The 18491-nt window shown below is 44.0% G+C and overlaps 1 protein-coding gene across 1 annotated transcript in view; it reads left to right on the forward strand.

The window, feature by feature from the left end:
* The window catches only part of Fstl4 (follistatin like 4), a 403135-nt gene extending 396991 nt beyond the window's left edge, over positions 1-6144 (forward strand). Inside the window, exons 15-16 of the mRNA XM_027949662.2 lie at positions 3049-3158; positions 5442-6144. Of these exons, the coding sequence (XP_027805463.1) occupies positions 3049-3158; positions 5442-6144 (813 nt within the window). The remainder of the gene's footprint in view (positions 1-3048; positions 3159-5441) is intronic.
* The last annotated feature ends 12347 nt before the right edge of the window (positions 6145-18491 follow it).

The following is an 18491-nucleotide window of genomic DNA, read 5'->3' on the forward strand; positions in this document are numbered from 1 at the left end:
GTTTTGTTTTGTTTTTAGATTGAAGAACTGCCATAAAAATATGTACATCTGAATTTTATCAAGGCTTCAAAATATAGATAATTTTAATATTATTTGAACTATCCCAAACCATACAGGGGGTATACAGCTCCTTACTTTGTTTTAAAGAGCCAGTATAATTATAACTATAAAAATTGGTTTAAAATAATATTTTAAAAACTATAGACTAATCTCATCAATGAATACAGAAGCAAAATTCAAAACACAATATTAAGAGTCCAGCAATGTATCTGAATGCTCAAACAGGAAACACATTCCTAGGATGTAATGATGTTATTCATAACTCCAACAAATTAAAAGGAAAAAAGAGAATGTATTCAGTAAGTACAAAAAAGCATTTAATCAAATACACTAGACAGTCTTAATAAAAGGCCTAAAAACCAGAATAGAAGAAAATTCCTTAAATATGGAAAAGATCTATTTCCCAAAAAATAAAGCAAATCTTTGTCTACACGGCAAAACACTAAAAGCATCTTAATTAATAGGAGGAATTAGACAATGGTGATCATCATCCGTCCAGGAAACACATTGTCACCAAAAAAAGAAATAGTTAGGGTGGGTTACGGCTAAGGAAACCAGTACTTGCAAAAATTACTCCTGGAAATGTCACCTAACACAGCAATTATCAAATGGGACCCAAAAAGGAGTCATTTTTGATCCATCTCCTTGACTTTTCAGAATATATTCAAATGCTGTGATCATGAGTGTAGACGAAGATTTAGCTATGATATTCTATGTCACTGCATTGTTTATATTTGCGAAACATTAAAATATCCTAATATTCTCTCTAAATACCCACAGGAAGGGATTTGTTAAACAAATCTTGCTGTCACTACGTGAAGATGTATCCATAACTGAGGCCTCCCCAGCAACCAGTTTTTGAATGTTGGTCTCTCCTTGAACTCTGCCCCGCATGTCTAAAAGCTAAAATCTCAGGCCCAGCTTTTAGCTACCTCTCCACCTGTCCCACTGGATACCTGATTCCTTTGCATCTCTAGGTATCACTTCCCAACTGGCTTTGTCCACCCTCTGAGGGAAATGCCTAGACTTCTTGTTCCTACCCTTGTAACCAACTGACATCTCCTAATACTCAGCCATATACGTATATCTCCTGAGGCAAGCCCGGAGAGATAGCTTAAGGGCACTTGTGGGCCCAGCCAAGTGCCAGGACACAAGACCAGGCCAAGAAGGAATTTATGACTCCAAGAAACAAGTCTGACATGCCCACATCAGTTCAGTGGCCCATGGTACTGCGTGTTGATGAAGTAACCTCTGAATATAGGGTGTCAGAGTGGTGAAGCGCGAATGACACTGACCAATGACAGCCTGTAATTTTCCATCTCTATTATAAGCTAAAATGACAGGCCTGATATCCAGCAGTGATTGCATGCTGCCTTAGAATCCTCTGGCATTTTCCCCCAGACACTCTGTGATCCAGTTTCCTTGTGCCGATATTTTCTTAATGCCCAGATCTATGAGATTTTCTCTCGTGGACTTGCCATGAAAGTATCATTTGACCATTTTTTAAAAAGGAAAATCACAGGAAAAATAACCCAGTGCTACTTGAGAACTGCCCCAAGACTGAAATAACAGTGAGCATCCCTCCACTCTCCGGCATTCAGCCTGCTGACCCCCAAAGAGAAGCCTGGTGAAGACTCAAATCTCAAGCCTGCCTGAGGGGGAAGGCCAGGTGTTTGTGTTTTCATGGAAGTGAGAGCCAGAGGCAGGCCCATTCCTAAAAGGCAGAACATCCAGAGCTCCAAGTTGTGTGAGTCAGAAGCCCCCCACCAGAGGCTGCCCTCACCCTATAGGCCCAGCCTTGGGCTACAGAAATCTGGATCCCTCTTTCTGCATGCTGGCCACAAAATCATGATCAAGAAACATGTCTCACTAGGCTCTGCCTCCTGTCCTGCCCAGAGAGTCTGGGCTTATCCTTAGGGACATTAAACCAAAACTGCCCACAAGTTGACCAAACCGCTCACATGACTGAAGATCTCCCTCCTTCTGGGCAATAGCCTAGAACTTTAAGGCAGAGGGATACAGACTACCTGACTCAGGCTCAACCTGGCCACAGGGGCTTCACACAGAGACCTCATTCTATCACATGCCACAGGACTCTCTCTCCTAAGCTGCCAGTGTGCCTTCCCCTGACACAGACACAACAGGGACACATACCAGAGAATGGTTCTTACTGTGTCCTGCCAAGTCCACGGGGGTGGGGGCGGGGGGGGGGGGAGAGCAGTGCATCCAAGGAAACAGATCAGCCATGTTCTGTCACTATCAATTTGCACAAAGCACAGGCCTAATTCTTTACTTTTCACAGCAAGTCTTCTTTGTAAAACCATCATCTCCCCAGCATCCTAATTGTAAGACATCTAACTGGCATGAGTAGCATCTCTGATGCATACCTGCAGGGAATCCCTGCTTTCTCAAATAAATCTCAGACTCACAACTCTCAAAGAATATCTCTGTGAATAGGAAACCACAGATTCCCTAACCCAGGGAACCTGGCACTGTGGGAAAATAAAGTCCCAGCAAACAATGCCACCACTTAATATTTTCATTATTAAAGGACTTTCCCTCTTTTCCTAGGGTGACCTTGAGATTGAGAAGGTGAGAATCCCTAGAGGGAAAGGAGGCTGTCTCAGAACAGAATGATGTTTTAGTTCCAGGAACCCCCCTCAGAATCTCCAACCCCATCCCTCAAGTCCTCACTCTGTCATTGCAATGGCTGGCACAGGGCACTGATGGCAGGCTGAGCCATGAAGGAGGGAATGACTGGGACCATCTCTCCTGCCTCACCACTTCCTCTCCCAGGCAGGATGAGTGCCTGCCTGCTGCATTCCTGAGCAGTTATGTTTGCTGCAGTCTCTTCCTTGAGACTTATCCACCATCTCTCCCTCCCAAGGAGCCCCTCTGCTGGGGGCCACACCTGAGCACACAGGTGTCTCCAGGCTTCCAGTCCTCTGCCTGGATGGGCCCTCACAAGGACTGTGCTCTATGTTGTAGGTGATCACAGAAGCTAGTGCTGGCCAGGGCCAGCACCTCATCCGAACAACCTTTGCAGGAGTGGATGATTTCTTCATTCCTCCAACAAACCTCATCATCAACCACATCAGGTAAGCTGGCCTGCGGTGCCTCTAAGGACTTCATGCTCCAGCCTTGCCCAGAGTGGTACCTGTTTGTGTCTCTTCTCTTCTCTTCTCTCTCTCTCTCTCTCTCTCCCCCCCCCCTCCCCCTATCTCCCCTGAACTGACTTTGGACTTATCAGGAAGGGACAGAAATGAACCCACTTCTGACAAAGCAGACCCAGAACTTAGTCCCCTTTGCTTAGCCACTCTGATAAAGTTAAGGAGGGTGCCTAGCTCCTAATACCTTCAGGAGCCCAGTGACATCAGGAAGTGTCATCTTCAAGGTAAGAACAACAGAGGAAGAAAGAAACTACAACACAGAAAGAAAGAAGCAACAGTGATTAGTTAAGCATCCTCTCCTTTTAGACCCAAAAATCTAGTAGAGGTGGCCTTGACTCCTGTTTTACTGGTGAAAATACTGAGGCTCAGAAATGTGAAGACAATGGCCAAGGTCCTGCAGACAGGAATTGGCAGAATCAGACTAAATGCAAAGCCAAGTCTCCTTCCACTGCCCCATTCGACCTCATTTCCAGCTAACTACAACCCATGGTTCCTCTAGGAGCCCCCAGGGCATCTGTGCAGAAACCCACAAAGAGACAAGACCTCCTGGATGTCATAGTTTTTACCATCATTCAAAATAGAAATTAATAATAATAGCCACGGGGCTGGGATTGTGGCTCAGTGGTAGAGCACTTGCCTAGCCCATGTGAAGCACTGGGTTCGATCCTCAGCACCACATAAAAAAATAAGTAAAATAAAGGCATTGTGTCCATCTACAACTAAAATTAAAAGAATAATAATACTAGCCATGGCCTCAACTGTAAACCTTTCCCAACCTGGCCATTTCCCTTCCATATTCATTTTAGAGAGCCCCCAGATGTTTTCTCTAAAGCTCCACCTCCAGAAAACTCAGCTGGAGACTCCAAAGGTCTTATGGTGCTGTTTGTGCCTTTCTGGACTGTGATGTCAAGCACTTTCCTCCAGGTACAATGGTCCATTTTGGAAAGTTGATGTGGGGAGTCACACTTACCCTTACCCAAGGAAGAACACAGCCACCTTATGAGCCCCCTCCCTACAGAGTGCGCCTGGGGAAGAGCCTCTGAAGCTGTATTAATTAATGAGAACCCCACAAAGGAGCTGAATTCAGCTAGGCCCCACAGTTCCTACCTAGCTTTTGTATTCCCAGTCCTTCTAAGAGCATTATCACCTGCTCTTTCCATACTCTGGCTCTTTAGAGATGCCTTAAAGACATGCCTGGAGGGAGAGAGCATTTTATCCACTCTGAGATAGAGTTTTCCAAGAGAATAATATGGAAGAGATTTTTTTTTCCTATTCCTTTAGGTGGAATTATCAAAAGAGCTTTGTTGAGTATAGGCTCTTCATGTCAAAGGGAAGTCCCACCTGGATTCATATGCTTAACAAGCCTCCAAACAGGACTTTCAGAAAGTCCAGATGTAAGCAACTACCCCTTGCTTGAGCCTCTCCACTAAAGTTCCCTTTCCTGTTTTCCACATTTTTTATTGGTGCATTATAGTTATACATGTTGATGGCAAAGTTCCCTCTTATATTGGATCATCTCAACAGTCCTAGGAAGAAACTGTCTTTTTTTATAATCACTGAGACTCAGAGAGGTAAGCAGCTTGCCCCAGGTCCTGCAGTCAACAGGGCAGCATGGTGGCTCCAAGTCATCTTGCCCCCAAGGTGACCACTGTCCTTGGCCCATTGCCCAAGGCTCTTTCTCCCTGCATCATCAGTGCCAGAGAAGAGACTTCCCAGGGCCCAGGACACTGATGGGAAATCTGTACCTGTGTAGCTACATCTTCATCCTCCAATTCTGACTCACCCTCTATTCCAGTAAACATCTGAGATGTGGGTTCTCTGATCTTGTCCTCAGGGGAAGAGTCTCTTTTCAGTGCATGCTCACCCTGGAAGCACAGGCCTTGCAGAATCAGATTCAAGGGCATCCAAAAGGAAGAAGCCATGGAAGCCCTTTCACCCTCCTTTAAAAATCATGTCTAAAGATGAGTGCATGTTGCTAGAGCATAAGTCCAGTAACATTTATAACTCAACCACATTTGGCCTGAGATCATAGATAATGTATTTAGGAAGCCATCCCCTGCAGAAAGATATAGCTTATTAATAGGCTATTAGATCACCGAAGGATTGTGATAAAGGGAAAAGGGTAAGGAGGCAATCCTTTAAGACAAATGTCAGAGCCCCTACTCCTCCAAGAGGCCTCCCACTGTCTGACCTCCATTCTTCCCCTCCCAGGTTTGGCTTCATCTTCAACAAATCTGACCCTGCAGTTCACAAAGTAGACCTAGAGACACTGATGCCCCTCAAGACCATAAGCCTGCAAAGCCATGGCTGTGTGCCCCAAGCCATGGCACACACCCACCTGGGAGGCTACTTCTTCATCCAGTGCCAACAGGACACCCCCACCTCCACCACCCCGCAGCTGCTCATTGACAGTGTCACAGATTCTGTTCTGGGTCTCAACAGTGACGTAACGGGGACCCCCCATGTGTCTCCCGATGGGCGCTTCATTGTCAGCACCGCCGCCAACAGTCCCAGGTTTCACGTGCAGGAGGTCACAATGAGGGGGGAGATCCAGACCCTGTATGACCTGAAAATAAACCCGGGCATCTCGGACTTGGTGTTCCAGCACTCCTTCACCGAAGGTAATCAGTATGACATCTATGCCACCCTGGAGACACAGCCCGACCTGCTGTTCCTGGAACTGTCCACAGGGAAGATGGGCATGCTGAAAAACTTAAAGGAACCACCCACAGGGCCAGCCTGGCCCTGGGGAGGACCTCGCAGAATCCTGAGGGACAGCGGGCTATTTGGACAGTACCTCCTCACGCCAGCCCAAGAGTCACTGTTCCTGATCAATGGTAGACAAAACACACTGCGGTGCGAGGTGTCCGGCATAAAGCGGGGATCCACGGTGGTGTGGGTGGGCGAGGTATGAAGGAGCTCAGCACAGAGCCCTGGGCCCCACGGGCACCACCTAGTCCTGACACCGCAGCCCCAAGCAGGCGCGCTGTACATTTTCACAGACAAAAGCAAAATCCCGTATCCGCTTTGTGGTTCAACACTGGTCTCCTTGCAAGTTTCCTAGTATAAAGTATGCGCTGCTATCAAGATTGGGGTTTTTTCATTAGGAAGTATGATTTACGCCTCGAGCTGCGACGAGAACATATGCTGCTGTGCAAAGGAATCATTTCTGTACCAGGCTGCACGCCGCGTCACCTGGGGATGCCGTGGAACCAAGAGATCCTGCTTTCCGGGGACACTCCTGTCAGTTGCCTTCACATTGTCATCATCCTGTCCCGCCAGCCCCAGCCAGAATTTTTGTCCTGAACCTAGTGGCCTGGAAACAGGGCTGAGCAGGAGCAGGGACTGTCCCTCTGGGAGTTCAAGGCCATCTGTCCTCACTTGGGACCTCACTTTCTCCTTCACAGCCGCTTCTTGCTTTCCTTTCCATCTGACTTGGCGTAAGCCTGAGGGAGAGCCAATGAGACTTATTACACCTTGGGGGATGGGGAAATCACTCTCTTTATTTTGGAAATTTTTGATTAAAAAATAATTTTTTATAATCTCAAATGCTAGTAAGCAGAAAGATGCTCTACGAGGTCCAGCTATATTCTTCCCTGCCTTAGGCCACGTCTCTGGGGGTCACTCCTGAACATTCCACAGCCAGAAGAACAATGGTCATCCAAAAACAATGGCCAGCTATACCATTGCCGCTCCTCTGCCCCAGGTGCAGATCAGGCCATCAGGTTGGTAAAGACTTGGTCCTGTGTTGGGAACCCAAGAGACCAGGACAAGCCTGCCTGCGTACCTGCTTTTCACCACGGAAGGGGGACATTTCCCTAGCCAGGCCCGGTACCCCAGATTCAGGGCAGACTAGGCTTGCCTGGAAAGGTGTACCCAGCCTCCAGACTCTATGCAGAAGCCCCAAGGACCCAAGAGCTGTCCCTCCAGGTTTCCAATGGATGGATTTCTTTTCTACCCAAGACCCAGACACTCAGCCCAAGTCAGCACTGCACAGAGGACACTTTTCAGGAAGTGCTTTATACATGTCACACTCCAAAACTCAGAATCCGAAGACTGCAGGCTGATAGCACCAAGTTATTCCCAAATGTCTCAGCCTATGCAGGAGATCAGGTGGGCAGCACAGTAGTACAGCCCAGCCATCCTTGGGGAGACCGCCTATGTCAGAGACTCTCAGCAAGAAAGAGTCCCTGTTAACTTCTCAAAATACCCCTTTCCCAGCTGGGTGCAGTGGCGCACACCTGTCATCCCAGAGACTTGGGAGGCTGAGGCAGGAGGATCTTAAGGCTGGGTAACATAGGGAGATGCTGTTTCAAAATAAAATTTTACCAAAGGCCGGGGTTGTCACTCATGGTAGGACACTTGCATGGCATGCATGAGGCTCTGGGTTTTAGCTCCAGTATGGCAAAAAAACAATAATAATTTAAAAACCCTGTCCTTCTCTCTCTTGTGTCAATGGCCAAAACTATACATGCTTTCTGGCTTGATCATTCTGTAAGCTCCATGGGTTGGGAGAGGTGGCCCTGTCACAGACACCTTAGCTATTTTAGCCACCTTCACCTGCCAGCATGGCCATGATTTTGAAATTATCCTACACACAGCTCCTTTCACTCCCCTCTGACTACCCAGCCCACCTGTGCTCTCCCCAATTTCCTGATACCAGCCCTTGTCTCCCGCATCTCCTCTCTCTTGGCCAAACACCCGTCGCCCACAACTCCCAGGAGAGTGCCTACACGTGTACGTTCATGTTTTTGACTTTTTTTCTTTTTAAGGTAAGACATGTAGGAAGAGGTTGGGGAAACTGACCTCTGGAATCTCATGTTCAGTTTTACAGTAGCTGGGACAGATAGTAACACACCTCACCCTGTCACTGTTTTGTTCCTGCCTCAGTATCCTGACAGATTTACTCCTAAACTCCCACGTTTATCACTGAAATTCTCCAGTGTACATGACTTTGCCTCTTGGCAAAATAGTGTCAACCCTGGCAGAGGAGTCTCTGAGCCTAAAGGAAGAAAAAAATTCCCACTATCAGGCCAGAACATCAGCCTGTCTGGGTCACAGGATTCCTAAGTAAAAGGGCAATCCAGTCCAAACTGGCCTTGTAAGTTGGGAGTGCCAGAATTGACGTCTGCTCCATCCACTCCTTTGCCACTATTCCTCTGTCTCTAAATGTCCCTGAAAGGCACACCTACTTTCCACTGTCCTTACAGTGAAGCTACTGGAGACGACCAGCATGCAGGACACAGTTGAATTAGAGCAGGAACTCACGGGCCTGATGCCCAGGGCAGAGTTTCAGCAGCCCAGCCCTAGGAAGCCAAGTCACAAAGGCCAGAAGACAAATGTCTTCGTAGCAGTGAAACCAGAGGATCTGCTCAGATGGGAAGCAGGGGAATGACAGGCCAGACCTGCCTGCCCTCGCACATTTCAGCCACAGAAGCAGCCAGGAACACGATTTGAAACCCACTGGTGTGGACGGTACCAGCAGGACAGGTGGGCCTCCTGTAAAGAACCCAGCAGGTGATCTGATGAACAAAAAGATTAACAACTAAGAGTTGGCATCATTAAAAACGGATTGATTTACCAAAAGAATCACCAGAAGATGCTATCTACATAAACTCCATCAGTAATTTTGAAATACAATTAATTTCACAAAAATTCATCAGTTCTCCCTCAACCCCTACCAGAATAATAATATGAACTTGTGGTGACATGAAGTCTTTGAAATGGAGGCTCTTTTTCTCCTTCTGCCCAAGTGAGCAGAACCATGCATGAAAGTTCTGGATCCAAAAGGCCCACCCAACCACCTCCAAATGGATGGTAGAAAGAAAGACTTTCTGGTGAATCTCTTGCACAGGCAGGCCTAAGAGTGGGCCACCCCAACGTGGCCAAGGCCAACAACCCAGCCTCAGCAACACTGACTAGCCAGCTCTACCTGGGGCTGGCCCAGACAGATTTCTTCAGTTCCCCAAGTCATACAATATATTCTGCTACCTCCCCCAAGACCCAGAAAGAAACTGGAAGAGCCCTGTAAGGTCTTGGCTGGGGCCAACTATGAATACCAAGCTCTAGGAACATTGACCCAGAGATAGCATCATTACAGATGGAAGCTCATTCCCTGTAATTCCACCCCAACCCAAACTTCTCCCCATAGCCCGCTCATGTGTGCAGAAGAGAGCTCCCAGCTCCAGGTAGATGCCCTGGAAGACGGCTTACAACCCAATTAAAGCCAAGAATGGCCTACCGCCATGGAGCATTGTAACTGCTGAGTCTTCATTTAGAAAAGCAGCCAGGAGTTGGCTTTGTACAGCTACATCTTGTTTTCTGTTGACCAATAACCTGTGAACTAAAGGAGATTTCAGAACTGAGATGTGATACAGATTCATTCTGGATATATTTTTCTACAAGGGGCTTAGAAGTGTAGTCAATTCATTGTTCACAATGTGTTTCATTCAGGTCCAACAGATGTTGAACCGTCCTCACTAGCAAACCCCACCACCCACTGCAACCCTCCTCTTCAGAAGCAAACCTCCAGGAGAGTTGATCCTGCTCCCCTCCCTCCTATGCATCCACCAATCTACCTCACATTCTCCTCCCCTGCACCCAGCACCACTGGAATGCTGCCCCATGCCAGGAGGCCAGTGACATAAGATGACTGCCATGCTGATGTGGAAGCCCTCTGCCAGCCTATACCAGGAACATCCATCCCAGTCCAACAACAATCAGAACCCATGAGACGCAGCCCTTTGCTGCCTGGAATTATACCTTAAACCCTAGCTCACAGAGAAGAACCTTGCATGAAAGTTGGATTCAAGATAAGAGAAAACTCACTCCAAACTAACAAGAAGTGGGATATTGTCCAGCAGAAAAAGACCATGACATCTCAGCCAAACCTCATCTTTTAGGGGGCCCAAGCTCCCCAACCTTCCTCTATTTCCAATTCATTCTTTCTTTCCTGTTCCCTTCCTGCAACTTTGGCCCCCTGTTCATGAGCTACTCCATAATAGCTCCCACCATTCAACGAGCAAATGATCTTGCTCCCACCCCAGTGCCCCGCCAGTGCTTTAAGGTTCAAGTGAGAAGTCACTCATTGACCAGATGCTATGATTTGCCATCAGATTGGCATATAGACATAGCAGTTTTGTTCAAGAAAGTCACTAACTGCCTTGGTTTCTCTCCAGAATCATAGAGATTATAAAACAAAGATGCTTCAAGTATTCAAAGGGGAGAAAAATATAGTGCCTATCCTCAGCGTGTGACTAAAAAATCCCAGGTAGCTGATGGAATTCAACTCACTTCCTGCTTTTGTCCACACCAGATTATCTGTAAGTCACTTGAGGATTTGAGCATCTTATCTGGGCCTGCAGGCTTTAGGCATCAGCCACCCAGCAGACACTGGGACAATGAAAAAGCATTGTCTGATGCCTCTATATCCTCCTTTGGAGCTGTGGGCAGCCAGTGGGGAAGACTAATTCAACCAAATACAATGTGTGAAATTATGGAAAATGAGAGAGAATGGAGATTAGCTTCCAAAATCCACAGCAAGGCTTTCGTAGCCGGCACCAGAGTATTTTGCATGTTTTTGCAAAGTCACAATTCACACATCCTTCTTTCCAAGCTCATCTTGATGGATATGGGAACCATCCCTTTTCCGTGTGGTCCCAGAGAAGTTTGGCCCTGCCCTGGAGGGCTCTGGGGGACTCAGCCTACACTCCACAAAGCAATAACTACAGACTGGCCCCTGCACCACACCTGGTAATCGGTGGCTCTCCATGTGTCACCATGACAGGATCAGAAAACGCTGCCCTTTGGAGGCACCCCCTTCAAGATCAGAGCTTTGTTTCTGAGAAAGGACAAATAGCATTGGTTGCTTGTGAGGCCCAAGCACCCCAAAAATGAAACAAAAGAGAAGCCCTAACTCTAGACCTACATCCACTGTCCAGCATGGCGCCTGAAGACCTATTCCTTGCTACTTCAGCTACTTCTGAGAGGCCAGGGAAACGGGCCTGCAGGCCACCCCAGACCTACAGCATCCAATGGGGGTGGAGACCTTGCTCCCTGTCCTCTCACACCACCTGCTGGCTTCCAGGGCTGGCCATCCCCTCTCCCGCCTTCCCCTGGTCCTATCGCTTCCTACCTTTGGGCTGCTGCCTGTGCTCTCTGAAGGCCACTGAGATGATCAAAAGCAGAACTGGGCATGGAGTTTTGCTGGAGTGGTCGCACACACCATTTCATGCTCTCGCGTCACGGAATGACCCTCAAGATGTGAAGTCACACACACCATTTGTCCCATTTAGATTCTCATCCTTCCCCACCTCAGAAACCTTTCAGATCTCTTATGTCAAGGCAGGTTACATTATTTTAAGCAGTTGTGTAGACTCCAAAATATATTTTCTGTAATCACCACTATTTCTCAAAAGGCCTCCTCCTGTAATTATTATACATGTGAATTTTTCCTTATTTATAAAATATATATATAAATTATTTTTAATACATCAACTTTAGTAGAAATTTGTACCAACGCAGTAACAGTATGTGGCATTTGAAATAAGTTTGTGTTTACTTTGACGTATGACACAGTATTGAACACATGATGTATTTGCAGTACCACTTGATAAAAAGATGATTCACAGATTATCATAAAGTATTGTCATTGTAAATGCTCTTTTTCTGAGGATTTTACAATAAAACTTAAGAAAAGTTACCTTTTTCTGGCACCAATCTGTCGGCAGTTGTTAAAGTGAGAATGGATTTGGGCAGACCATTCATCAGCCTCTCTTCCTGTCCACTGCAGTCATAGGTATAGGTGGCCTGATCACCTCCCTCAAAGGCCTCCACATCTAAATAGCATTACCTCGGGCTGGGTGCAGAAACACATGCCTGTAATCCAAGCAGCTTGGGAGGCTGAGGCAGATTGCAAGTTCAAAGCCAGTGTCAGCAACTCAGCAAGGCCCCAAGCAACATAATGAGACCCTGTCTCAAAATTTAAAATAAAAAGGGCTGGGGATTGCCGCAGTCTGGCTGGGCACAATCAGAAGCCACTTGTCAAAAGAAACTAACTTTATTTTTAGAACCAAACACGCCAAACAAAACAGCCTCTCAGGAAAAATCCTCAGAGCCTCAACTGCCACCACCGGCTTTCCACACGCCTGTCTCTCCCCCCACAAGCTTCTTTTCACCTCCCACAATCCTCTTGCTCTTGAGGCCGATTGGCTGGGTCACGTGGGCAGAGCCAAAAAGTCCCCCAATGAGCAGCTCCGTGGTCTGAAAGGGCAGGGAAACAGTCCAATGAGCATCACCGCAGAGAAGCCAATCAGCTAGATGTTGCTGGGGCCGCTGTGAGCCAATCATCAGCCGGCAGCTGGATTGCTGGCAGCTGGAAGTTTGCTGGGGCCCCTTCGGCTGTGGCTCTCAACAGGGGATGTGGCTCAGTAGTTAAGCACTACTGGGTTCAATCCCTGGCACAAAAACAAATAAATAAATAAATAATATTTGGGAGCAACACAGTGCTGCTCCCCATCTCTTGGAGAACTCAATGTGCCCAGCCCTGTGATATGGACTTAATAAACATTTATTTTAAGCCTTACAATAACCCAACAAGGTAGGTACCATTGTAATCCCCATTTTACAGAAAAAGAAGCCAAGGCTCATCAACAGAGCCACGCTTCAAATCCAGTCTACATACCTGCCAACACACACACCCTGACCATTGATGCTACTATCTTCTATACCCCATGTGACAAAGTCTGACCCTCCATTGCTCCAGCCCTACTTCCTCACAGACCCCCTCACACACCTCTCTCTGCCTCATTAACATTAGAGGAAAGTCCAGCAATTCCCTTTGTCTACAGAAACCTGCATCTAATCTGAACCCAAAAACATAGAATAAAGCAGAAAGCAGACACCAGTTTGCTCCTAACGCTGGGCTCATCCCTGCATACACTCGGGTTATCTCTAATGTATCACAAGTCCCAGAAATTCAAGGGTTGGCATTCAGGGGAGTCGGGTGGCAAAGGTACAGCCCATCCCAGGACCTGCCCCAAACAGGGCAGGGGCTTCTGTCCCATCTGACATCCCAACTATTCTCCCCTGACCAAGCAAAAGTAGGCCACACAGAGATAAAAAGTTACTGGACCCAGCTCCACAGATCTAAGTGAAGGATTGACTCATGTTTGGCACCTCCCATGGCCAGAACACCTCTGCAACCACATCTGCTCTCTTGTTCAATCATCATTTTCCAAAGACCATCGTCAGTACCCAGGCCATCCACATGGAGCCCACAGTCCACAGGAGTCAGAGACCCAAGAAAAACCATAGGTTCAAGGAGGGTGCATGTAGGAAAGCTTGCTTGGAGAAGTTTTTTTGGATGAGGTGATAGAGAAGTCAAGTGGGAAGGACAGAGGGGGGTGACAGACTGCCTGCCAAGAGGAACAGCAAAAGCAATGGACTTGCACAGAGAGAATGGCAAGAAGGTGGGCATGATGGGCACAGCAGTTGTGAGGGAAGGTCTCTGCACACAGTAAGTCCTGAGACTGAGAGAGCTGCATGGTGGAAGCCACCTTATTACAGAGGTAGAGGCCATTATTTAGGTTCTGGGGCACATCATCTTTCTAGCTGATGAACTGAAGGTGTCCATGTAAAAAGGAAAAAGGATAGGAGATGCTGCCCAAAACATGCCTTTGTCTGCAATCTGCATCCAGGACCCAAAAGCCTGGATTTTATTTTTTTTTAACATGTCACAACTCCCAATCACCCTAACAACCAAAACATCATGACCCTCACTGAGAAAGCTTGCTGAGGCTTATTCAAAGTGTAATAATCAGAAAAAGGGGGCAGGAAATTGAGGCAAAAATGAAGGGAGTCAATTTCTTTAAAGTCCAGTTCTGTGAACCCCATCCATCCTCTCTTCGAGGCCATCCATGCAGTTTCTATCAGTCAAAAGTCTCTGGAAACTTCCCTGGGACTGCCAAAAAAATAGAGGACAGGAGGAACGTCTTCTCTGAGAGGACTCACTCTCTCCCTTGCAAATGTGTTCCCTTTCCCCTTTCCTCTCCTTTTAATAAACTCGTGCCTATTATTCCGAGTGACATGTCTGAAATATTTCTGGGCTCACACTGATCGGTCTTTCTAAAAAGAATCTATTCTCAAGAATCAAAATGAATAAGGGGTCTCTGGCTGCTGCAGCTCTGCAGCAGGCCTCTGCCCTATAAAAATACTCTATTAAAAGAATGAAAAGACAAACTTTGAACTAGGAGAAACTACCTGTAAACCATATATCCAACGAAGGACTAGTATCTAGAATACACAAAGAACTCAGGACACTGAACAGTAATATAACAAGCAATGTAACTAGAAATGGCAAAACACACGACTTCTAAAATTCTAACACAGAAATTTCACCAAAGAGGATATATAGATGTTAAATAGGCACATGAAAAGATGCTCAATATCATTAGTTACTAGAGAAATGCCAATGAAATATCACCACCACATTAGAATTGCTAAAAATACTACTGTGAGAAAATTAAAAATAGTGACAACATCAAATGCTTCTGAGGATACAGAAAAACTTGATCATTCATACACTTCAGAAAGAAATGTAAAATGATGTGGCCTCTCTGGGAAAAAAAGAGTGGGTTTTTTTATTTTTTTAATCAGCATTTGACTATCAGATGACTTGATAATTTCATTCCTGGGCTTTTGTGCAACAGAAGTGAACACTTACCTTCTCCAAAACCCATATACAAATGTTCACAGCACCTTTATTCATAATGGCCTGAAACAGGAAGCAACCCAGATGTTCTCCAGATGCAGTGCCCACATGATGACTCATTTATGATATCAATTCCTGAAATGGTAAAACTACAGAAATGGAAAGCATATGAATGGCTACAGGAATAAAGGAAGAGAACAGTGTGAGAGGGATCTAGGTGTGGATATCAAAAGACAATAGATGAGATCCCAGTGGCAATGGAAGTGCTATGTGTTGACTGCACCCACATCAGCCTCCCAGTTGTGCTATTGAACCATGGTTTTGCAAGATGTTTCTTGTTGGGAAAACTGGGCATTGGGCTCACAGAATCTGGGTTGTTTTTTTCATAATTGCACATGAATCTATAATTATTTCAAAAGAAAAAAACTTTCAGGTCCAGGTGGTATCAGCAGTGACTATTCTCAAACATTAAAGGAAGATATAAAGACAATTCTACACAAACTCTTCCTGAGAATATAAAGGAAAGAAAAAAAATACCCAACTCACTTTGTGATACTAGAATAATTTTTTACACTAAAACCCAATAAAAACAACTCAAGAAAAAGAAAATTAAAAGCCTATTGTACTTGTAATAAAGATAACAAAATCCTAAAGAAATAACAAACTGAATCCCACAATTCAGAAAAAGAAGTAATGCATTATGACTAAGATGGATTAATCTCAGAATTGCAAAGTTGATTCAACATTAGGAAAAAATTTATGTAATTTACCACATTATCAGATGAAAGGAGGAAAAGCATATGAATATCTCAAGAGATGTACAAAAATATTGAAAAAAAAAAATCATAAATCAATTCACATGCATGATCTCCTTTTAGCAAAGTAGAAACAGAGACTTTATTAACTAATCATTCAAAATGAAGGTCTACAGCAGACAAATTTCAGTGAAGCGTGAACACTGGTGAGCTCCCTGTTGGACCAGGAACAAGACAAGGATCCCACTACCACCACATCAATTCATCACTGCATATCAGTCCTAGCCAGAGCCAGAAAGCAAGAAGAGATGGGTGTAAGATTTGAAAGAAACAAAATTATGTGATTGTGTAGTTGGAAAATTAAAATGAATATACAAGACAACTTATTAATTTTCACAAGAGAGTTCAGTGAAGTTGACAACCAAACAACACAACATAAATAATTATATTTCCATATACCAGAAACAAACAGTAAATTTAAAAAAAATGATACCACTTATAATAGAATTTAAAAGCACAGGAATAAAATTAATAAAAACAAAAGATCCCTCTGAGAAGAATTCTAGAACTTTAAGAGACATTAATTACACTAAGTGGAGAGATATACCATGTCAATGGACTGGAAGATTTCATAATATAACAGTGTTAACTTTCCCAGATTGATTCATAGAATAATATAAAGAAGGGATTTTAGAAAATTCCAAAACGTATATGGAAGTTTAAAAGATCACAAGTAGCTAAGAAACTCTTGAAGGAAAAAGGGTCTGGAATTTTCTCTATTAAATAAGACTCAATCTAAAGGTATAATAACTAAGACAATGTGGAATTGAGCAAGTTAGACAAATGGATCAGTGGAAATTAATACAGGGATCATATATATATATATATATATGAATGAATGAAAGTGTTATATCCAGTAGATTTAGCATTGCAGATTGGTGGGGGAAAGGTGAAATTTTTCAATAAATGAAGCTAGCGCAACTGTGTATCCATAAGGAGAAAAAAAAATAAGACCCCATCTGACCCACATGCAAAAATTATTTCCAGTTAGATTTTTTTTAATAAAAATTTAGAAGAAAATATAGAGCATCTTTATAACCTTGAAAATAACTTCTTAAATAAGATACAAAAAAAGATTAATAAGGGCTGAGGCTGTAGCTCAGTAGCAGAGCGCTTGCCTAACATGTGTGAGGCACTGGTTTCAATCCTCAGCACCACATAAAAATTTTTAAAAATAAATAAAGGTTGGCTAACCATCTACAACTACAAAAAAAAAATTTAAAGATTAATAAGCTAAGCTACATAAAAAATTGACTGTTTCTGTTTATTTTAAAAACACAAAATGTAAAAAGACAGGGCATCAAGTGAAAGAAGATATTTATTTGCCATAGGTACAGTCAAAAAAGTAACATCCATAATATATGAAAAACCCTCACAAATCAATAAGAACAGATGCAACAGAAAAAATGGGCAAGATTTAAAAAAAAAAAAAAACACAAAAGAGGAAATCCAGAAAAACCAACAAACATATAAGAAAGTGCTAATTCACATTAGTAATCAAGTAAGCCAAGTAAAATTAAATTATATAAATGTATTTAAGATACAAATACATTCTAACCTAAACGGCAAAAATGAAAATAACTAAGAGTAGTAGATGATGGTGATTATGTAGAACAATAAGAGCACTCATTCATGGCAGGTAGGAGCACATATTGGAAAGCGGTTTGGCATTATCTTAGAAAGTGATTCTATTCATGGGTACACAACAGAAACCCATGGTCGCGTGCACCAGGACACATGCTCATGCAGTCCTCACAGCATATGCTGTAATAACAAAGACTGGAAACAACTCCAACATCTTTTAGTAGCAGAATGGAAAAAGAAATTATGATATGTTCCTATGACGGGTTACAGCAATGAAAATAAACCACGGACAGTCATACATTTCATCATAAGTCAGTCTTAACAAACAATGTTAAACAAAAGGGTAGCTATAGTTCAAGAAAAGCCAAACACAATAAGAAAACCATGAAGAGAGACCAGAAAAAGGTGTCCCAAAAATACTAGTAATGAAAGAAGGGAAGAGATTGCTACTGAGAATAGGCATAAAGCTGGCAACATCATGTCCCTTAGGCTGGTGGTGATTATAAGCGTTCATTAAATAATCCTATGCTACATGTACTTCCACGCATTATGTTTCATTCAAATATTTCTTTAAAAATGTTCAGTTTCTGGGGCTGGGGTTGTGGCTCAGTGGTAGAGTGCTTGCCTAGCATGTGTGAAGCACTAGGTTCGATTCTCAGCACCACATATAAACAAATAAATGAATAAAGGTCCATCAATAACTAATAAATTTTTTTTTAAAAAAAAAGTCTTCAGTTTCTGGCAATACAACGAACCATGTTTCAAAAAATCCATTACTACCTAGAAATGCTGGAGAGAACAGAACGAATGCTCTTCAACGCATAAGTAAAGAAAGCAAAAACAAAAAAGAAAAAGGTGAATCAGAAGAGAAAATATGAGCAAACCGGAGCTTGGGTTTTGATAAACAAGTAGAAACAGAGGTAAAACCTTGAACCCAAGCAAGGTAGAAAATTATGAACTGAAACTCCTAAATAAATCTGAGACATTGGGCTAGGGTTGTGGCTCAGTGATAGAGTGCTTGTCTTGCCTGTGTGAGGCACTGGGTTCTATTCTCAGCACCACATATAAATAAATGAATAAAATAAAGGTGCATCAAAACTAAATATATATATTAAGGGCTGGGGATATAGCTCAGTTGATAGAGTGCTTGCC

This window comes from Marmota flaviventris, chromosome 5 (assembly GCF_047511675.1).
Source record: "Marmota flaviventris isolate mMarFla1 chromosome 5, mMarFla1.hap1, whole genome shotgun sequence".
NCBI classification, from domain to species: domain Eukaryota; kingdom Metazoa; phylum Chordata; class Mammalia; order Rodentia; family Sciuridae; genus Marmota; species Marmota flaviventris.